Genomic DNA, 16332 nt, shown 5'->3' with positions numbered 1-16332 from the left:
CCTTCAGTGCTGCCGAACACACCCAGAGCGAGTGAAGGACCCGCTGCCGAAGACCCAGAGCTTCTGCTCCGGGTCTTCGGCGGAAATTTGGTGGCGAGGGCTCCTTCCTCTCCGGGGCTTCGGCAGCAGTTCGGCGGCGGGTCCTTCACTCGCTCCGGGACCTGCCGACGAAGTGCCCTGAAGACCCAGAGCGGAAGGACCCCCGCCGCCGAAGACCCCAGGCCCCCTGAATCCTCTGGGTGGCCCTGGTGTGGGGTGGAGGGAACAAGCTCCTTTATAAGTGCTGATGGCTTCTGGCCAGGCTGTTCCCCGGTCAGTATATTTTTTGCTACATCTTGATAAATGGAGGCAGAAAGAGGTGAGGTACTTACTCAAGGTCACATAAGGAGTCAGTGGTAGAGCAGGGAATAGAAAACAAGTTTTATCACCTATTCTCCTGCTCCAACCTCTATCAGGTTGTCTGTAAACATGGTTTTCATGGCACGTGCTTTGCAAATGAGTCCACCTCCTAACCATGGGCTTATATCCTTGTATCAATGTCTATCTCTGATTCTCTTTCTGAGCTTATTTTGAAACTGTTTTCCTGTTTGAGGCTCTCTGGTTCTTCCTTTCTCTTGGATCCAGATAGCCTTTTGGGGCAAGTTGGGAGGTACTGAACCCAAGAAGAGGTGCAGAACTTGGTGCCTATCCCAAATGGAAGACCGTAGACTTCCAAAACGCGCGCCTCGTCACACTCCTCCTGGCAGGTCTCTTTCCATGCTAAGAGTCCTCGCTCTTCCTGGCTTCCTACCAAAAGGAAGTGAGAGGAAAGTTACTGAGGAACCATTAACACAGACTTAAGCACATATTTAGCGCAGTTCCCTAATTACACACAGTTCTGGTATCGTACTACTCCCAGCCTAGTCTCTCAGTGCAATACGATATATTGATACTTTACACTTCACTAGCTCTTCCTATGTTCAAAGCATTCAACAAACATTAACTAACACTATTAGAAGATACTTTTCTTCCTGATACAACAGCATTGTAAGCTGGATTCTCCATTGATTACAATGTGGATCTATCACATGCCATGCATGTTGACTACAGTTAAAATAATCCCTTTTAAAACTAGCCTGAGTGCACATTTCCTCTCCCCATGTTCCCAGCTCCCCCCTTAAGCTTGCTCAAAACAGAAACCTTTCTGTTATCAGTAGACATTACAGCCTATCTTGCCAGGGCTTTGCGCACAGTAGGTATTTTTCCTAACATGTCCCACCATTTCCAGTGTAAACCCCTAGTGGGTGTGTGTTACAGGTCCTCCTTTGTGTTGGTGCACAGAGAATATGAGTTGTCACAGCCTCCTCGCTGTGGAGGTTTGACTCTTTAGCTCAAGCTGTAGCAGCTCATGCTTTTAACTCTGGAGGTCCCTGGTGTGTCCAGCAAGATGGCAGCCATGATCACACCGCCCCCAGCTCTGCCTCAGATGGCTGTTGGCATTTTAAATGCCAGCCGCACCTGGGGCCCTGTCTACACGAGCCCTCCCACCGTTATTCCCACCAGTGGAGCTTAATTGTTGGTGATTATGGTGGGAGACTGTAGGAAGCAGAGCGCTAGACCGCTACAGCTGATCAGACCTGGAATCGTGTTATCAAGGATAAATGCCAGGAATCCACCCACAAACATGCCAGTGGTGAGGAGCACTCGGATCACTTGGTCTAGCTGGAGAATTCCTGAAAGAAAAACAAAACCTCAGTATGGGACCCAAAGACACACATTTGACCAACAATAGAACCAATGACAATCTGCCACAAGTCACTCACTCGCCAAGGAGAGACATGCAGCTCAACAGCAGAAAGTACCGTGCTCCCTCTTCCAAACCAGGGCATGAGATTTTGCTGTTTCACAATTTAAAATAGCTTCATCCTGCTGATAGTTTTATGTGTATGTTTTTAGTCCGTGTTACTAATTTATATAATGGCCAGAGCATACAAGGTGACTTACTAATTCATAAAAAGACACTTGTAAGATCTTTGGGGCAGACACATTAACTGCAACAGACACAATGTGTGCGCTAACAGTTCAAGGACAAGAAAGGGACTAGAGTCACCCTCTTGTAATCAGCAGGCGGTTCTGGCCCTTTGTTTTTCCAAAGGCAGTATTTTACTGCAGGTAGATAGCCACAAGGATGTTCCAAAGACAGAGATTCCAATCAGAATTCAGCCATGATAATAAGCCAGTTCTTCCTCTTACTAATTGCTTCTCACACTGGAATATTCCAAAAGGAATGGGAGCCATGGATTCCTTGCATTGCAAAGTCTGTATTTGTTAACATGTATTCATTTAGCAGTGAGAGATTGCTACATCTTAAAGATTCCTTACAATGAAAGTGCTACAGCAGCACATCCAGAAGGCAGGATTGCCAGCCGCTAGGCAACTTTCATGGGTTTAACCCATAACATTTGTAGGCTGCGTTTCAGGTGACTTCTCTGTATCAGTATTGACCTTAGTTTCATATTTGGGAGGATGGTCCCAATAAATGAGGATGCTCATTTTTACCTGTTTCTAGCACTTGAGAATTTTTGTTTACCCAGTTGGGAATTGCCAGACCCGCATATATAGAAAATCCAAAGATAAACAGGTTTCTTGAGGAGTTCATGTCCACATACTGTACAGAGAGATTACATATGTTAATACATACTGCTCAAGACGATCAAAATCTATAAACTGCTTGGACCTGCTGATGAATCCTTGTACCCGCATACACATATGCAGTGACAGTTACTAGGGGCAGAATTTCATACACTATTGCAGAAACAGCTGTTTAAAGTAGAATTGAAATTAACAAATGTATACAGAAATACACTGATATACACAGAGCCATGTCATCAGCTGGCATTTATTAGTACTGAATCAGAACTCTAGGGCTGGAAGGGACCTTGGGAAGTCATCAAGTCTAGCCCCCTGTGCTGAGGCAGGACCAAGTAAACCTAGACCATCCCTGACAGGCATTTGTCTAGCCTGTTAAAACCTCCAGTAATGGGGATTCCATAACCCCCCTTGGTAACCTATTCCAGTGCTTAACTACCCTTAGAGTTAGAAAGTTTTTCCTAATATCTAACCTGAATGTCCCTTGCAGCTGATTAAGTCCATTACCTCTTGTACTCCCTTCAGTGGACATGGAGAACAATTTATCACTGTCCTCTTTATAACAGCCCTTAACGTATTTGAAGGTTGTTATCAGGGCCCCCCTCAATCTTTGTTCCTCAAGACTAAAGATGTCCAGTTTTTTTGTTTTGGGTTTTTTAGTCTTTCCTCATAGGTCAGGTTTTCTAAACCTTTTATCATTTTTGTTGCTCTCCTCTAGATTCTTTCCAGTTGGTCCACATCTTTCCTAAAGTGTGGCACCCAGAATTGGACACTGCTCCAGCTAAGGCCTCACCTGTGCTGAGTAGAGCAGGGCCGTTATCTCCCTTGTCTTACGTACAACACTCCTGTTACTACAGTGCAGAATGATATTAAACTTTTTAGTAACTACACCACATTGTTGACTCATATTCAATTTGTGATCCACTGTAACCCCCAGACTGTTCTCAGCAGGACTACCACTTAGCCAGTTATTCCTCATTTTGTAGCTGTCCATTTGATTTTTCCTTCCTAAGTGAAGTACTTTGCATTTGTCTTTATTTAATTTCATCTTGTTGATTTCTGACCAATTCTCCAATTTGTGTAGGTTGTTTTGAATTCTAATCCTGTCCTCCAAAGTGCTTGCAACCCTGCTGAGCTTGGTGTCACCTGCAAGTTTTATAAGCACACTCTCCATTCCATTGTCCAAGTCATTAATGAAAATACTGACTAGTAGTGGACCCAGGATTGACCGCTGTGGGAACCCAGCTAGATGCATCCTCCCAGGTCAACAGCAAACCATTGATAGCTATTGTTTGAGTATAGTCTTTCAAGTGGTGGTGCACCCACTTTATAGTAGTTTCATCTAGAGCACTTTTCCCTAGTTTGCTTATGAGAATGTCATGTGGGACTGTACCAAAAGCCTTACTAGCATCAGGATATATGATTCCAGGGGAACTAATGGCGTTAACCAGAAAAAAAAAAATAGGTCAAGACAGCAGCAATCCAGGCTTCCCTCCTCCCTACACCAATGTGCTTCAAATCAACCAGTCAGGAAAGACTGCCTCTGGGGTGACAGTAGGGATCACCAGCAGTGTAACCATGCCACTGTAACTTTGACATCACTGGCCTATTAGTAGTGCTGCAGTCCCACAAGTTAACCAGGGGACTCAGTTTCTGGTGACTCCACTACAGTTGAGCCTTCTGGTCCATTCATTGGCCTCTTTGATGAAATTGCCAACATGACTGCTAACTAGTGTGAATAACAGCAGTGGTTTTTGTGATGAGGCACTTGTCTCAGTAAACAACTGCACTGAACGGGAACCTGACTGCAGACCAAAATTCTCTCTCAAGAGTATTTAGTCTTGTAAATTAAATCCTTTGAGGCCGTTACCTGCAAATTGGAAACTCCCACAGCAGTGATGATTCCAAACATCACAAGGAGCAGTCCTCCAATCAGGGGTGTTGGTATGCTGGCAAACACAGCGCCGATCTTCCCAAACATGCCTATCACAAGCAACACGCAGCCACCAGCAACGATCACTATTCTACTTCCTACCTGTGTCAAGAGGGACAGCACAGAATCACTGTAAAAATTACACCGAACTGGAGGATGGAAGGCTGTAGAGATTGCATAGTCTGACCATGCCCAGATTTACAAATTAGATTAGATCGTTCAATATCAGGTTAAATTCCAGGACTCAAACTGCAGCCTGAGAGGTTTTTACTGACATAGCCACCTCACAGGATCTGGTACACAAACTGCACGGTAATTGCAGATTTATAAAGAATACTGTATAATTAACACAACCTGGACTGAGAACAATCATGGATTTACCTTGTTGCATGAGATCCTTTATCCTGGAAATACCCTACCACCGTCAGCCACTCTATCATGTAATAACAGTGAACCGTTACTCTTAGTTTGGGGCCGTGCACAAAAATATAATAAATAAATTACAATGTTAATGACTTTTGCTGGAGGCTTTGCTATGACACCACTCTAAAAACTCCTAGGGCCAACTGGAACTTATGTTGTAACTGCAAAAATAACAGGAGTACTTGTGGCACCTTAGAGACTAACAAATGTTGTAACTGTTTATTTGATTTTTTTGAGTCTAGTTTCACATGAGCACAGAGCGATGCTTACGAATTGCTTCCAAACTTGGCGGCCAACTCTCCTCGCACTGAAGTTAATGACCTTTGGAGAGCCACGTTTGGACGCTGGAGAGAGTGTCTGTTTTGATCTCTCTCTTTCAATGACAGATTGAGCATTTGTTAAAGAAAACTGGGTAGGTACTTTGGTTTGTCCATATACACCATAACCCAGATATATTAAGTGAGGAAGCAAGATTTCTCTCACTTTTCACTGGATAAAGCCAGGGAGATTCCTAGTCGGGCAATGCACCAAGCACTAAGAGTTTCTCCTCTCACGCATATCTGGCAAAGTATGTGAATAAGAAAGAAAAACAGAAACTGTGGAACAAACTTTAAAGATGTTCAGGAGAAGTGAATGGTTATGTAAATTAAGGGAGAAAGACTACCAAACACTTGTTGGACCTTCAATTAAAAGTAGCATGTTGCTTCATGGAAAGTTTTAGAGAACCACACTAAGATGTGAAATGTTCATGTTTTAGGCAGAGGAATTATATAATCCTTGTTGACATTTTAAAATTAAATGAATCATTTTACTCCTCCCCTGCTAATATGTGAAGAATTTCATGTTTCAGACAAGAGGGTTTTTTGGCTAATGATGTCAGCAAAACCAGTTTCAGGAATTATTATTGTCCCCTTTCAAACACCTTTTGGCGTGTGAGATATTAGTAAATCCATTCTGGGGAGGTGGTGATACGGTGTTTCAAAATAAAGCAATCCATATTTTTCTGTTCATCTTTCAATCTGATTTTTCTGTCCCCTGGTTTTAAGGCCGCAGTATTCTTTCCATTTAAAAACAAAAAAACCACAAATCTATCTAAGTAAAGGCCCAAATAATTATTTATACTAGATGTGACACTGACAGACCAGCCAAGCCAACCTGTCTATGATCCATAACAACTTAACAGGAGGCCTTACAATTGTAATCAAGACAATCCACTTATGTATGGGTATCAAAGAAATGTTAATTAGGGTAGCAAGCCCCAACTCATTCACTTTGTGTTGATAAGAATCCAAGGGTAGATGCTAAGTGTATATGTCTGTGTTTACCTATATCTTGTTAGAAGCATAACAATGTAAGCAATGTTTGACAATCTTAAGTCCCTTTCATGTCTTAATTATATATGTGACTGTGTCCAAGTAACCTTAAGATCAAAGATGTGTAATACTGCAGGAAACTAATAATATTATCTACATTGTCTTCAGCTTAACTGGTTTCAGAGTAGCAGCTGTGTTAGTCTGTATCCGCAAAAAGAACAGGAGTACTTGTGGCACCTTAGAGACTAACAAATTTATTTGAGCATAAGCTTTCATGGGCTACAGCCCACTTCATCGGATGCATAGACTGGAACATACAGCAAGAAGATATTTATACATACAGAGAACATGAAAAGGTGGAAGTAGCCATACCAACTGTAAGAGGCCAATCAATTGAGATGAGCTATCATCAGCAGGAGAAAAAAAACCAAAAACTTTTGAAGTGATAATCGAGATGACCCATAGAAGGTGTGAGGACACACCTGTCATAACTATAAAGGGAAAGGTAACAGCCCTCCTGTGTACAATACTATAAAATCCCTCCTGGCCAGAGACTCCAAAATCCTTTTACCTGTAAAGGGTTAAGAAGCTCAGGTAACCTGGCTGACACCTGACCCAAAGGACCAATAAGGGGACAAGATACTTTCAAATCTTGGTGGGGGGAAGGTTTTTTTTTGTGCTCTTTGTTTTGGGGAGAGTTTGCTCTTGGGACTAAGAGGGACCAGACATCAATCCATGCTCTCCAAATCTTTCTGAACAAGTCTCTCATATTTCAAACTTGTAAGTACAGTCAGGCAAGGTGTGTTAGTTTTATCTTTGTTTTCTCAACTTGTAAATGTACCTTTTGCTAGGGTGTTTACCTCTGTTTGCTGTAACTTTGAACCTAAGGCTAGAGGGGGGTCCTCTGGGCTCTTTAAGTTTGATTACCCTGTAAAGTTATTTTCCATACTGATTTTACAGAGATGATTTTTACCTTTTTCTTTAATTAAAAGCCTTCTTTTTAAGAACCTGATTGATTTTTCCTTATTTTTAGATCCAAGGGGGTTGGATCTTGATCCACCAGGAGTTGGTCGGAGAAAGGAGGGGGGATGGTTAATTTCTCCTTGTTTTAAGATCCAAGTTGTTTGGATCTGTATTCACCAGGGAATTGGTGAAGAGTCTCTCAAGGCTACCCAGGGAAGGGAATTAGCATATTGGGAGTGGTGGCAGCGGACCAGATCTAAGCTGGTAGTTAAGCTTCGAAGTTTTCATGCAGGCCCCCACATCTGTACCCTAAAGTTCACAGTGGGGAAGGAGCCTTGACAACACCATACAACATAAACACTAACCCAGGAACCTATCCTTGCAACAAAGCCCGATGCCAACTCTGTCCACATATCTATTCAAGTGACACCATCATAGGACCTAATCACATCAGCCACGCCATCAGGGGCTCGTTCACCTGCACATCTACCAACGTGATATATGCCATCATGTGCCAGCAATGCCCCTCTGCCATATACATTGGCCAAACCGGACAGTCTCTACGCAAAAGAATAAATGGACACAAATCTGACATCAGGAATCATAACATTCAAAAACCAGTGGGAGAACACTTCAACCTCTCTAACCACTCAGCGACAGACTTGAAGGTGGCAATTTTGCAACAAAAAAACTTCAAAAACAGACTCCAAAGAGAGACTGCTGAACTTGAATTAATATGCAAATTATATACAATTAACTTAGGTTTGAACAGAGACTGGGAATGGTTGGGTCATTACACTAATTGAATCTATTTCCCCATGTTAAGTATCATCACACCCTCTATGGGTCATCTCGATTATCACTTCAAAAGTTTTTTTTTCTCCTGCTGATGATAGCTCAATTGATTGGCCTCTTACAGTTGATATGGCTACTTCCACCTTTTCATGTTCTCTGTATGTATAAATATCTTCTTGCTGTATGTTCCAGTCTATGCATCCGATGAAGTGGGCTGTAGCCCACGAAAGCTTATGTTCAAATAAATTTGTTAGCCTCTAAGGTGCCACAAGTACTCCTGTTCTTTCAGCTTAACTATCGATGCTATAATGAAGTACTGGCTAATTGCCTTATGTGAATGAATGCAACTAGTTTACCTGTGTATGCATAGGAAATAGGAGATTAGCTTCAAAGCAAAGAGCTGTATTGTCTATTTTTTCTCAGGGGAAGGCCCTGCTTTGCTTTGACAATTTCTGTGAGGAGTTTTGTCAGCCTGCTTAGAAGAGCTATAAAGGAAAGCTTTGGGCCTGATCCTTTCATCTGTAATCTGCTTAAACTTTTAACAGGGAAAGTCGTAAAACAGAGATCTTCCCAATTATTATTTGGAATAGCCTGGAAAATGCATGGAAGGACTCTAGCCAGACTAACAGACTCTACATCTGGGCTGCTTATTGACTATAAACCTTTAAATTGATTCCAGAAAGACTATTACAAATTAATAGCCTCACCATCTCTCCTATGAAACAGACCTAAGGACTGTACACATATTTGTATGTATGTTGATCTTTTAACCATTTACAACTCTCTTCTTTCTTTTTCCTTTTATGATTAAACCTTTAGTTTTTAGTTACTAAAGGATTGGCATCAGCGTGATTATTGGGTAAGACCTGAGACTCATATTGACCTGGGGATAAATGTCCGGTCCTTTGGGATTGGTGAACCTCACATATGGTGAATCAGGTTTTCAGTAACCCTTCACTACAGGCGAGTCTCATCTTACGCGGGGGTTCCGTTCCGCGGTTAGCGCGTAAAGCGAAAACCGCGTATAATCAAAATTACATTGAGTTGAATGGCTGGCGGAATCGCCCGCACTACACGTACAGTATTAAAATTGTTATTTTTCTCTTTTTTTTTGTTTTTGTTTTTGCCGACCGCTTAAAGCTGAAATCGCGCATGTTAAATGCTCGTAAGATGCAACAGACCTGTATATTACTTGGCTGTCTAGATGGGAACCAAGGGCTGGGATGCCTGCCGCTTGTTACCCAGTGTGGTACTGCAGAAGCTGTATTGTTATTAGCTTGGTGAATCCAAGTATAGAATAATCTACCAGTTTTAGGAACTGCCTGCCCTATTTCTTGCAGTCTGCCCTGAATGAGGCACTCAGTCTGGCCCATCCACACACCCCAGTCACACTAGGATTATGGTGAAGCCTAATATTTTTAATATACTTAGGTGACATATTATACCGTGTATGAAGCTGACACCAAGGTCAACAATCTACTTCACTGGTGCCATGAGTTTGAGTGCTTCATTCCAAAGCCTGTTAACAGTCTGTTTCAATAGTGTCAGGGAAAGAAAAGGAAGCCCAATTATCTTGCTGAAGTGAATATTTTAATGGGGTGAAAACATGTCTAGTTTACTGTTTGTTTGCAAGGTGATTCTGAAGTCTTCATCAAGACCCTGAAATCCTATTTATGCTTTACAAGAAATATGGCTTGACATTGATGTCTTGTTTCTATATTTATTACTGAAAGATGTATTTCCCGTGAAATGATAAACACATAAAAACCAAAATTCAAAATATGCTTTAAGGGCCAGCTCCAACTCCCACAGATGTCAATAGAGCTTTTCTACTGACTTCATAAAGATTTGGATCAGGCTCGAAATGAAAGTGGTCCCCAAATTTGTGAAACTGACTAACCTTACAAGAAATGGGATCCCAAAGGAAATTTCTGCCCTAACTCAGAAGGGCTGACATCACTGCACTGAAGCTAGATCATGGTTATGAAGAGAGGGAAAGTGGGCTACTTGATAATATTTTGAGTGCATTTTATATATTTTCAAATATGTTCATATCCCATATATACGATGCATGCACAAATCACACATTTAATGAATCATTTAGCCAATGCATAGGAAACATCACTGCATTGACCATCTAGTAACAGTGTACACTGGGATACAGAGCCGACTGCTTCCATGCATGTGCCCACATATCAGCTATGCTGAAAACAACCAGCAGCTGGTATCTGTGGAAATGATGATTCTTCATGGGGTTTATAAAATGCAGTGAAATAAACTAGTTTGTTACTGGCCAACTTCTGCCTCTACTTCCCCTATGCAGCTCCCCTGACAGCATTACATAATTTGTTCATGAATGATTTAAGAGTGGTCACCACAGCCAGAGCTTTCTGATTGGCTGTCAGATGTATTAATCCCATAATATTCTGAATAACTCAGAGCTGACCGCTAAAGTGAAATATATACACACAAATGAGTTTAAGAATGCAGTGTAGTTATAGCTGTGATGGTCCAAGGTGACACTTGGAGTACTTTTCCCTGACCTGAAGAAAAGCTCTGTGTAAGCTTGTCTCTCTCACCAGCAGAAGTTGGTCCAATAAAAGATATTACCTCACCCACCTTGTCACTCTATAAGAATGGGAGTAAAACAATTCAGAAAATAGTGCCAGTTCAAAATGATTAAAAATGCTTAACCTTCTGGCTTGACATTTGTAGTTATCAAGACGTGTGCCACCTTTAATATCCCTGTCATTGCTTAGTTCTAAGTATCATGGAACATGAGCAGTTTTTAGAGACTATATATTGCTTATTTCCATTTTTTCCACAATATTTTTGTTGAATTTGGCTCTCAGGGAAAGTCCCAGATTGCCAGCCTCACAGCATGAAGGCCTCTCTTTATCCCCAGAAGGAGTGCAGAGCAGATAATCACCATGTATGCGTCTCATGTACCATCCCCAACAACATGCCTCCCCCAAACTGGAGCAACCCCTGCCTCTAGGAATGGAACAATAGTTCAGGTCACGTGGCCCATTTGAGCCTTAATCTCCCTGAGAGCCAATTAGAAATGAATGTGGTAGTGTTTTTTGTGATGAGGACATTTGTACTTGAGATGGACTGAGATCACTTCATAGACCCAGCAATAAGACATGTTGTAAATGTGTGTAATATATTTATTAAAACCACAAGTATAGCCACCCTTTGAAAACTATTGCATTTTTCCATACCGGTGACCTAACGCAGCGCTCCATTGCTGTGGGCTGGTGGCACTGCAGTAAATCTTACCCGGGTGATTCCCAGCGCTCCAACGTTCTCACTGTAAGAAGTGGTGCCATTCCCTGTTCCCCACGCCCCAGCCAGAAGACAGCCAATTCCCTCAACTCCAATTCCACGGTTGATAGCATGCTTCGGAGGGGGCGGGGCACCAGACAGTCGGGCACAGGCATAGTAATCGCCTACCGACTCCACCATAGAGGAAATCACTCCAGCTATGATGCCAAATATCCCAGCCAAACTGATTGTTGGAACTCCCCATTGGCCTGCAAATTAAAAAAAAAAAAAAAGCGAGTCAGATCACTGGGGCTAGTTTTGCTGTAAAATCCATTCAAGTAAATCACTAGTGACTTTTCTAAGTGTGGGCCCATGCTTCTAGGCCAGCCCTGCCTGAGCTTTACCATTTGGGTTCCACAGTGTCCTCATTTTCCACTATCATTCAAGATCCTTAAAAGCAAAAAGCATACACACAAAGCAACACTGGGAAAAACAATGAGAAGGAACAGTAAATAATCCTCAACATGCTACTACAACTATACCTGGGTACGGGAACCGGAACCAGGGTGCTTGGGACAGAACATCTCCTTTGATGTCAGTCCGAGCCACATAGCCATAAACTGCAGAGTCGGAGGGGAAGGCATTGGAAACAGTGAGTGCAAAACATATCAGCCAAGTAATGGCGAGGCCAAGAAGAACCTAGACAGTCACATAAAGTGCATTCTGATTAATGGCCATCCTCATTTCCTTTATAGAAGTACTCTGCCTCCTGGAGCACAGACAAACAAGGCCCCCATTGCATTCTGAAAGCGTATTCTCTTTTTTGTTCCCCCATTTGCTTGTTCATTCAATAAGATGAAGGTGACATGGCAGAGTCTCCCCCCACCCCCCCCCCCCCACCCTTGCAGGTTTTTGTCTGGTTTAGAAGCTTCACTGGAGCAGTGGCTCTCAACCTTTCCAGACTACGGTAGCTGATTTGTCTTGCGTACTCCCAAGTTTCACCTCACTTAAAAACTACTTGTTTACAAAATCAGACATAAAAATTCAAAAGTGTCGCAGCCACGCTATTACTGAAAAATTGCTGACTTTCTCATTTTTACCATCTAATTATAAAATAAATCAATTGGAATATAAATATTGTACTTACATTTCAAGTGTATAGTATTTAGAGCAATATAAACAAGTCATTGTCTGTATGAAATTTTAGTTTGCACTGATTTAGCTAGTGCTTTTTATGTAGCCTGTTGTAAAACTAGGCAAATATCTAGATGAGTTGATGTACCCCTTGGAAGACCTCCGCGTACCCCCAGGGGTACATTAACCCCAGGTTGAGAACCACTGCACTGGAGAATCCAATTTTCCCTGTTATCCAGAAAGTTTTATTGGAAGCAGCTGTGAATACGGACAAGCGATTACTAGCCAGGCTTACCATCTTCACCTTGGAACAGACTCCCAGAATCCTTAGCTACACTGCAGTGCATTACATCATTACTCAGACTTGGTAAAAACATCAGTCTTGTGAGCACAGTCATGGCAATGAACTGCTGCTGACTATTGTTTTAGAAAGAAATAGAACTGCCCTTGGTTTGTGGTACAGACCAGTCGGGATCATCAGTTACTGGTAAGGGTCAGTGTCCACAGTAAGGTGACCAGATATCCTGAGTCAAGAAGTAGGAAGCACCTATTTTCACTATGCATGGTTGCAAAGATGGCCCTATCTTTGGGCACTTACACAGCCAGGATAAAAACACCTGCGCTTTGGGGGAATTCTACCACAAAAATGAGTTTCTAACAGACTAAACCAAATGCAAAACATAGTAGGAGCCAAACTGTGAAGCTCTTACTCCCAATGGGGAGCAGTTACTCACCCAAGTAATCTCACTGACTCCAGTGGAAGTGAATGGGAATAGGATTATTTGGGTGTCTAAACTGAACATCATTTAGTACAGTTCTCGTAAAAGTGGATCATCTGGTCACCCAAGTCCAAAAATGATAACTCACGGGGAAGATCTGGAAGAGGTAGACCTTAGAGAAGTGGCACTTCCTGGATCCTTGGTAAGATGGCAGTGGCACAGGCACATTTTTCAGGTACTGAGAGAACAGAACTATGAAGAAAATGGTCCTGGAATGAGACAAGAAAAAGAGAGAGATTATCTGGGCAAAAGAACAACTGCCTCGTTCACTTTATCCCACTCGGAGGACCCGACTTTCAGAAGTTCTGGGCATCTTCAGCTCCAACTGATTTCAAAGCACCTCTGACTCATGTCTGCACTGAAGCTCAAACTGTGTAAATCCCAGCTCAAGAAGACACTGAGCCATTTGAGCGAGCACACTAAAAACAGATGTGTAGTGCTGCAGTGGTGTGAGCAGTGGGAGAGGCTAGCTGCCTGAATACATACCTAGGATCTCAGACAGGATCTTACGTGAGGTGGCTAGCCCCTCCCACCACTGCACCACCATGACTACACTTCTATTTTTAGCATGGATATGTCAGCTTGAGATGTAATTTATACCATCCACCCCTAGTGTGGACATACTCTTAGTGTCATGGGAAGACACATACCAAAGTTGAGATTGAAACAAGCCTTTGGTTATATTTTAAATATGGTTTTGTTGAGGTTTTTTTTTCAATTCTGATTTTTTTTGCCTCAAAAACCAGCCAAACATAATTACATACTATGAACCACTGAGTATGACACATCTGCCAGAAGCTTAAATGTGATGTTGAATAGAATAGAGGCAGAATAGAGAGATCAGTTATGTCCAGGCAGGCTGTATAGGAAACTATTCTTGGGCGCCACTATTTTCACTATTAGTTTCATGATTTAAAGTTTATTCAATGTCAATTTTTTTTAAATGGCAAAGTGAATCCATATGGAAAGGAGAAAAGGATCAGTCAAGAGAGAAATCTCAGGCTTTCAGTTTCCCACCACAGGCAGGTATGACCCACTTCTGACATCACATCCAGATGGTCCAATAATACCTGTGCAAGTTCTTGTTTTGAAAGAAACACAAGAATGAAAACCAAGTGTCCGTATGCTCTACCCGGTTACCGTTTTTCTTCAGCGAGTGAGTTTAGTTTGATTTCCCATTTTTAGGTCTATATTTGTGACTACTGAATGGGGTCTGCCCATTTATAGATGTTTTCTGCGGTGTGACCTGCACTGCTGGATTTATGTAGCTAATTCTCCAGTGGGGCATACAACCTTGCAGGCCATAGCTCTCCCAATTAGATGAGAATGAACAAACAAAAGATATTTATCAAACAGATGCTGAGCAGATGGGATATGCTGGTAGACAGATGAAGACATTCTGTTACTGTGTGTTAGTTAAACCTTTGAAGAGTCATGCAGTTTTTTATACCCAAATTTAATGTATGTAAAATTAAGGGATTATTCCAGATAGGAATCAGTGGGGAGTTGATAACATTACCTGGCCCCAGCACTAGCACCTGCTGCAGTTGAATTATTGAGGTGCTATTAGGACCTGCAGCTGTGATGCAGCAGCATCAAATGCTGGCCTGGAAGGGAATAGCCAAAGGGACAGTAGCTTAAGCTGCGGCAGGGGCTCAGATGATGGTGGAAGGAGAGGCAGTTGAGACAAGCTGTTGGAGAAGAAGAAAAATCTAGCTACTGAGTTAGCAGATGAACTGGAGCTCAGTAGGAGATGAGGTGATAAAATAAGAGAACAGGAGAATAGAAGTAGGGGATTTGGAAATGAGAAGAAGGAAAACTAGGAGAGGTTTCTCAAGTCAGTAGAAGCAGAAAAAAATTGAACTGGGTAAGCGAGTGCCACTATTAGAAATGGGAAATAGTGGGAAATAAAATCTACAGCCGTACTGGAGAGAGTGACTCAAGGGAAAGAACTGAAAGGAAATATAACTGGTGGAACAGGGAATTGATCAGAAGCTGTGTTAGATTAAAAAGATCCTGAAAACAGTACACGAGAAGCCCACCCACAAAGGAGCTAAAGTAAATGAACAGAGAGAAGGACTGTTTGAACATCTATTGAAGGAACAGAGGTCAAAGGCACCTACTGGACAAGTGAGGGCCACTAGGTGAAGAAACCCCTCTTGTAGAAAAACTCAGCGAAGAAAGGGACAGCCCCAGGAACATTGAATCTAAGGATCACTTCAAGCCAAAGAGACACAAAGGATAGGACAGCAGGAGTGGAGCTGGACTTAGAACCAAGGAGAGGATAAGTTGATTCTTTGCCGAAATGACACAGTATATTAAGTAATTTCCTTTGTTCTTGGTAATAACAATGCATTTGTTATTAACTGCACAAAGGAAGAGTAGCATGTACACGCTTGCAAAGCTTAATGTGTTGGTAACTTATAGTTTATTAATATAAGAAGTCAGTACTCAGTAATATTCTATATTATTTATGCTTCTGCTATAAGTTTTGTGTTTTCCCTTATAAAGTTCTAAAAATTCAAAATTATCTCTTTTGTCTTGGTTTGCCTCCACACAGTTGGCACAGCCTAGTTTAGCCTGGGTCACTGCAATAAATGTAATAATGTTCTAAGCACTATGAAGTGCGCGGATGTAATGAGATGAAGAGGTTTTCTAAGAGATAAAACGTGTAGATAAAATACTCAAGATAAGGAAAATATTTAAAGCACATATAGGAACCACTATACTTGTTACCATACAAAAATATGCCACGACACAGTCAGAGCATTGAATAACTGGTTAGGCATGAAAAGCTCTCAAAGACACTGGTTTCTTTTTCCCAATTTCCAAAGCTACAGAACCCAACATATCTGCCTTTTTGTTCATGGACTTCTTTTGTGCACTTGAACCAATGAAGATTGTTGGCAGGTTTATGAATTGTTTGAAAAATGGTATTTTAGGTGGGGCTGGTAGTACTGCCTGTTAAGGTTACCCAACACCTCCTATTATAAGACTGGCCAAGTTTTATAAGCAACTGAAAACAACCTACAGTCATTCAGGCTGAAGTTTTGCATGCTGGTTGGCTGACTCAGGATGCCTATGTTTGAAAAATTTC

At 41.9% G+C, this 16332-nt stretch overlaps 1 protein-coding gene across 1 annotated transcript in view; it reads right to left on the bottom strand.

Moving 5' to 3' along the window:
* Nucleotides 1-520: 520 nt before the first annotated feature.
* Nucleotides 521-16332, bottom strand: part of LOC135893671 (solute carrier family 23 member 1-like) — a 62582-nt gene continuing 46770 nt past the window's right edge. Inside the window, exons 6-12 of the mRNA XM_065421556.1 lie at nt 13324-13444; nt 11865-12021; nt 11338-11591; nt 4499-4663; nt 2539-2647; nt 1617-1712; nt 521-786 (exon numbers count right to left, since the gene is read on the bottom strand). Of these exons, the coding sequence (XP_065277628.1) occupies nt 521-786; nt 1617-1712; nt 2539-2647; nt 4499-4663; nt 11338-11591; nt 11865-12021; nt 13324-13444 (1168 nt within the window). The remainder of the gene's footprint in view (nt 787-1616; nt 1713-2538; nt 2648-4498; nt 4664-11337; nt 11592-11864; nt 12022-13323; nt 13445-16332) is intronic.

This window comes from Emys orbicularis, chromosome 1 (assembly GCF_028017835.1).
Source record: "Emys orbicularis isolate rEmyOrb1 chromosome 1, rEmyOrb1.hap1, whole genome shotgun sequence".
Lineage (NCBI taxonomy): Eukaryota > Metazoa > Chordata > Testudines > Emydidae > Emys > Emys orbicularis.
This window is presented reverse-complemented; position numbering and strand designations above follow the sequence as displayed.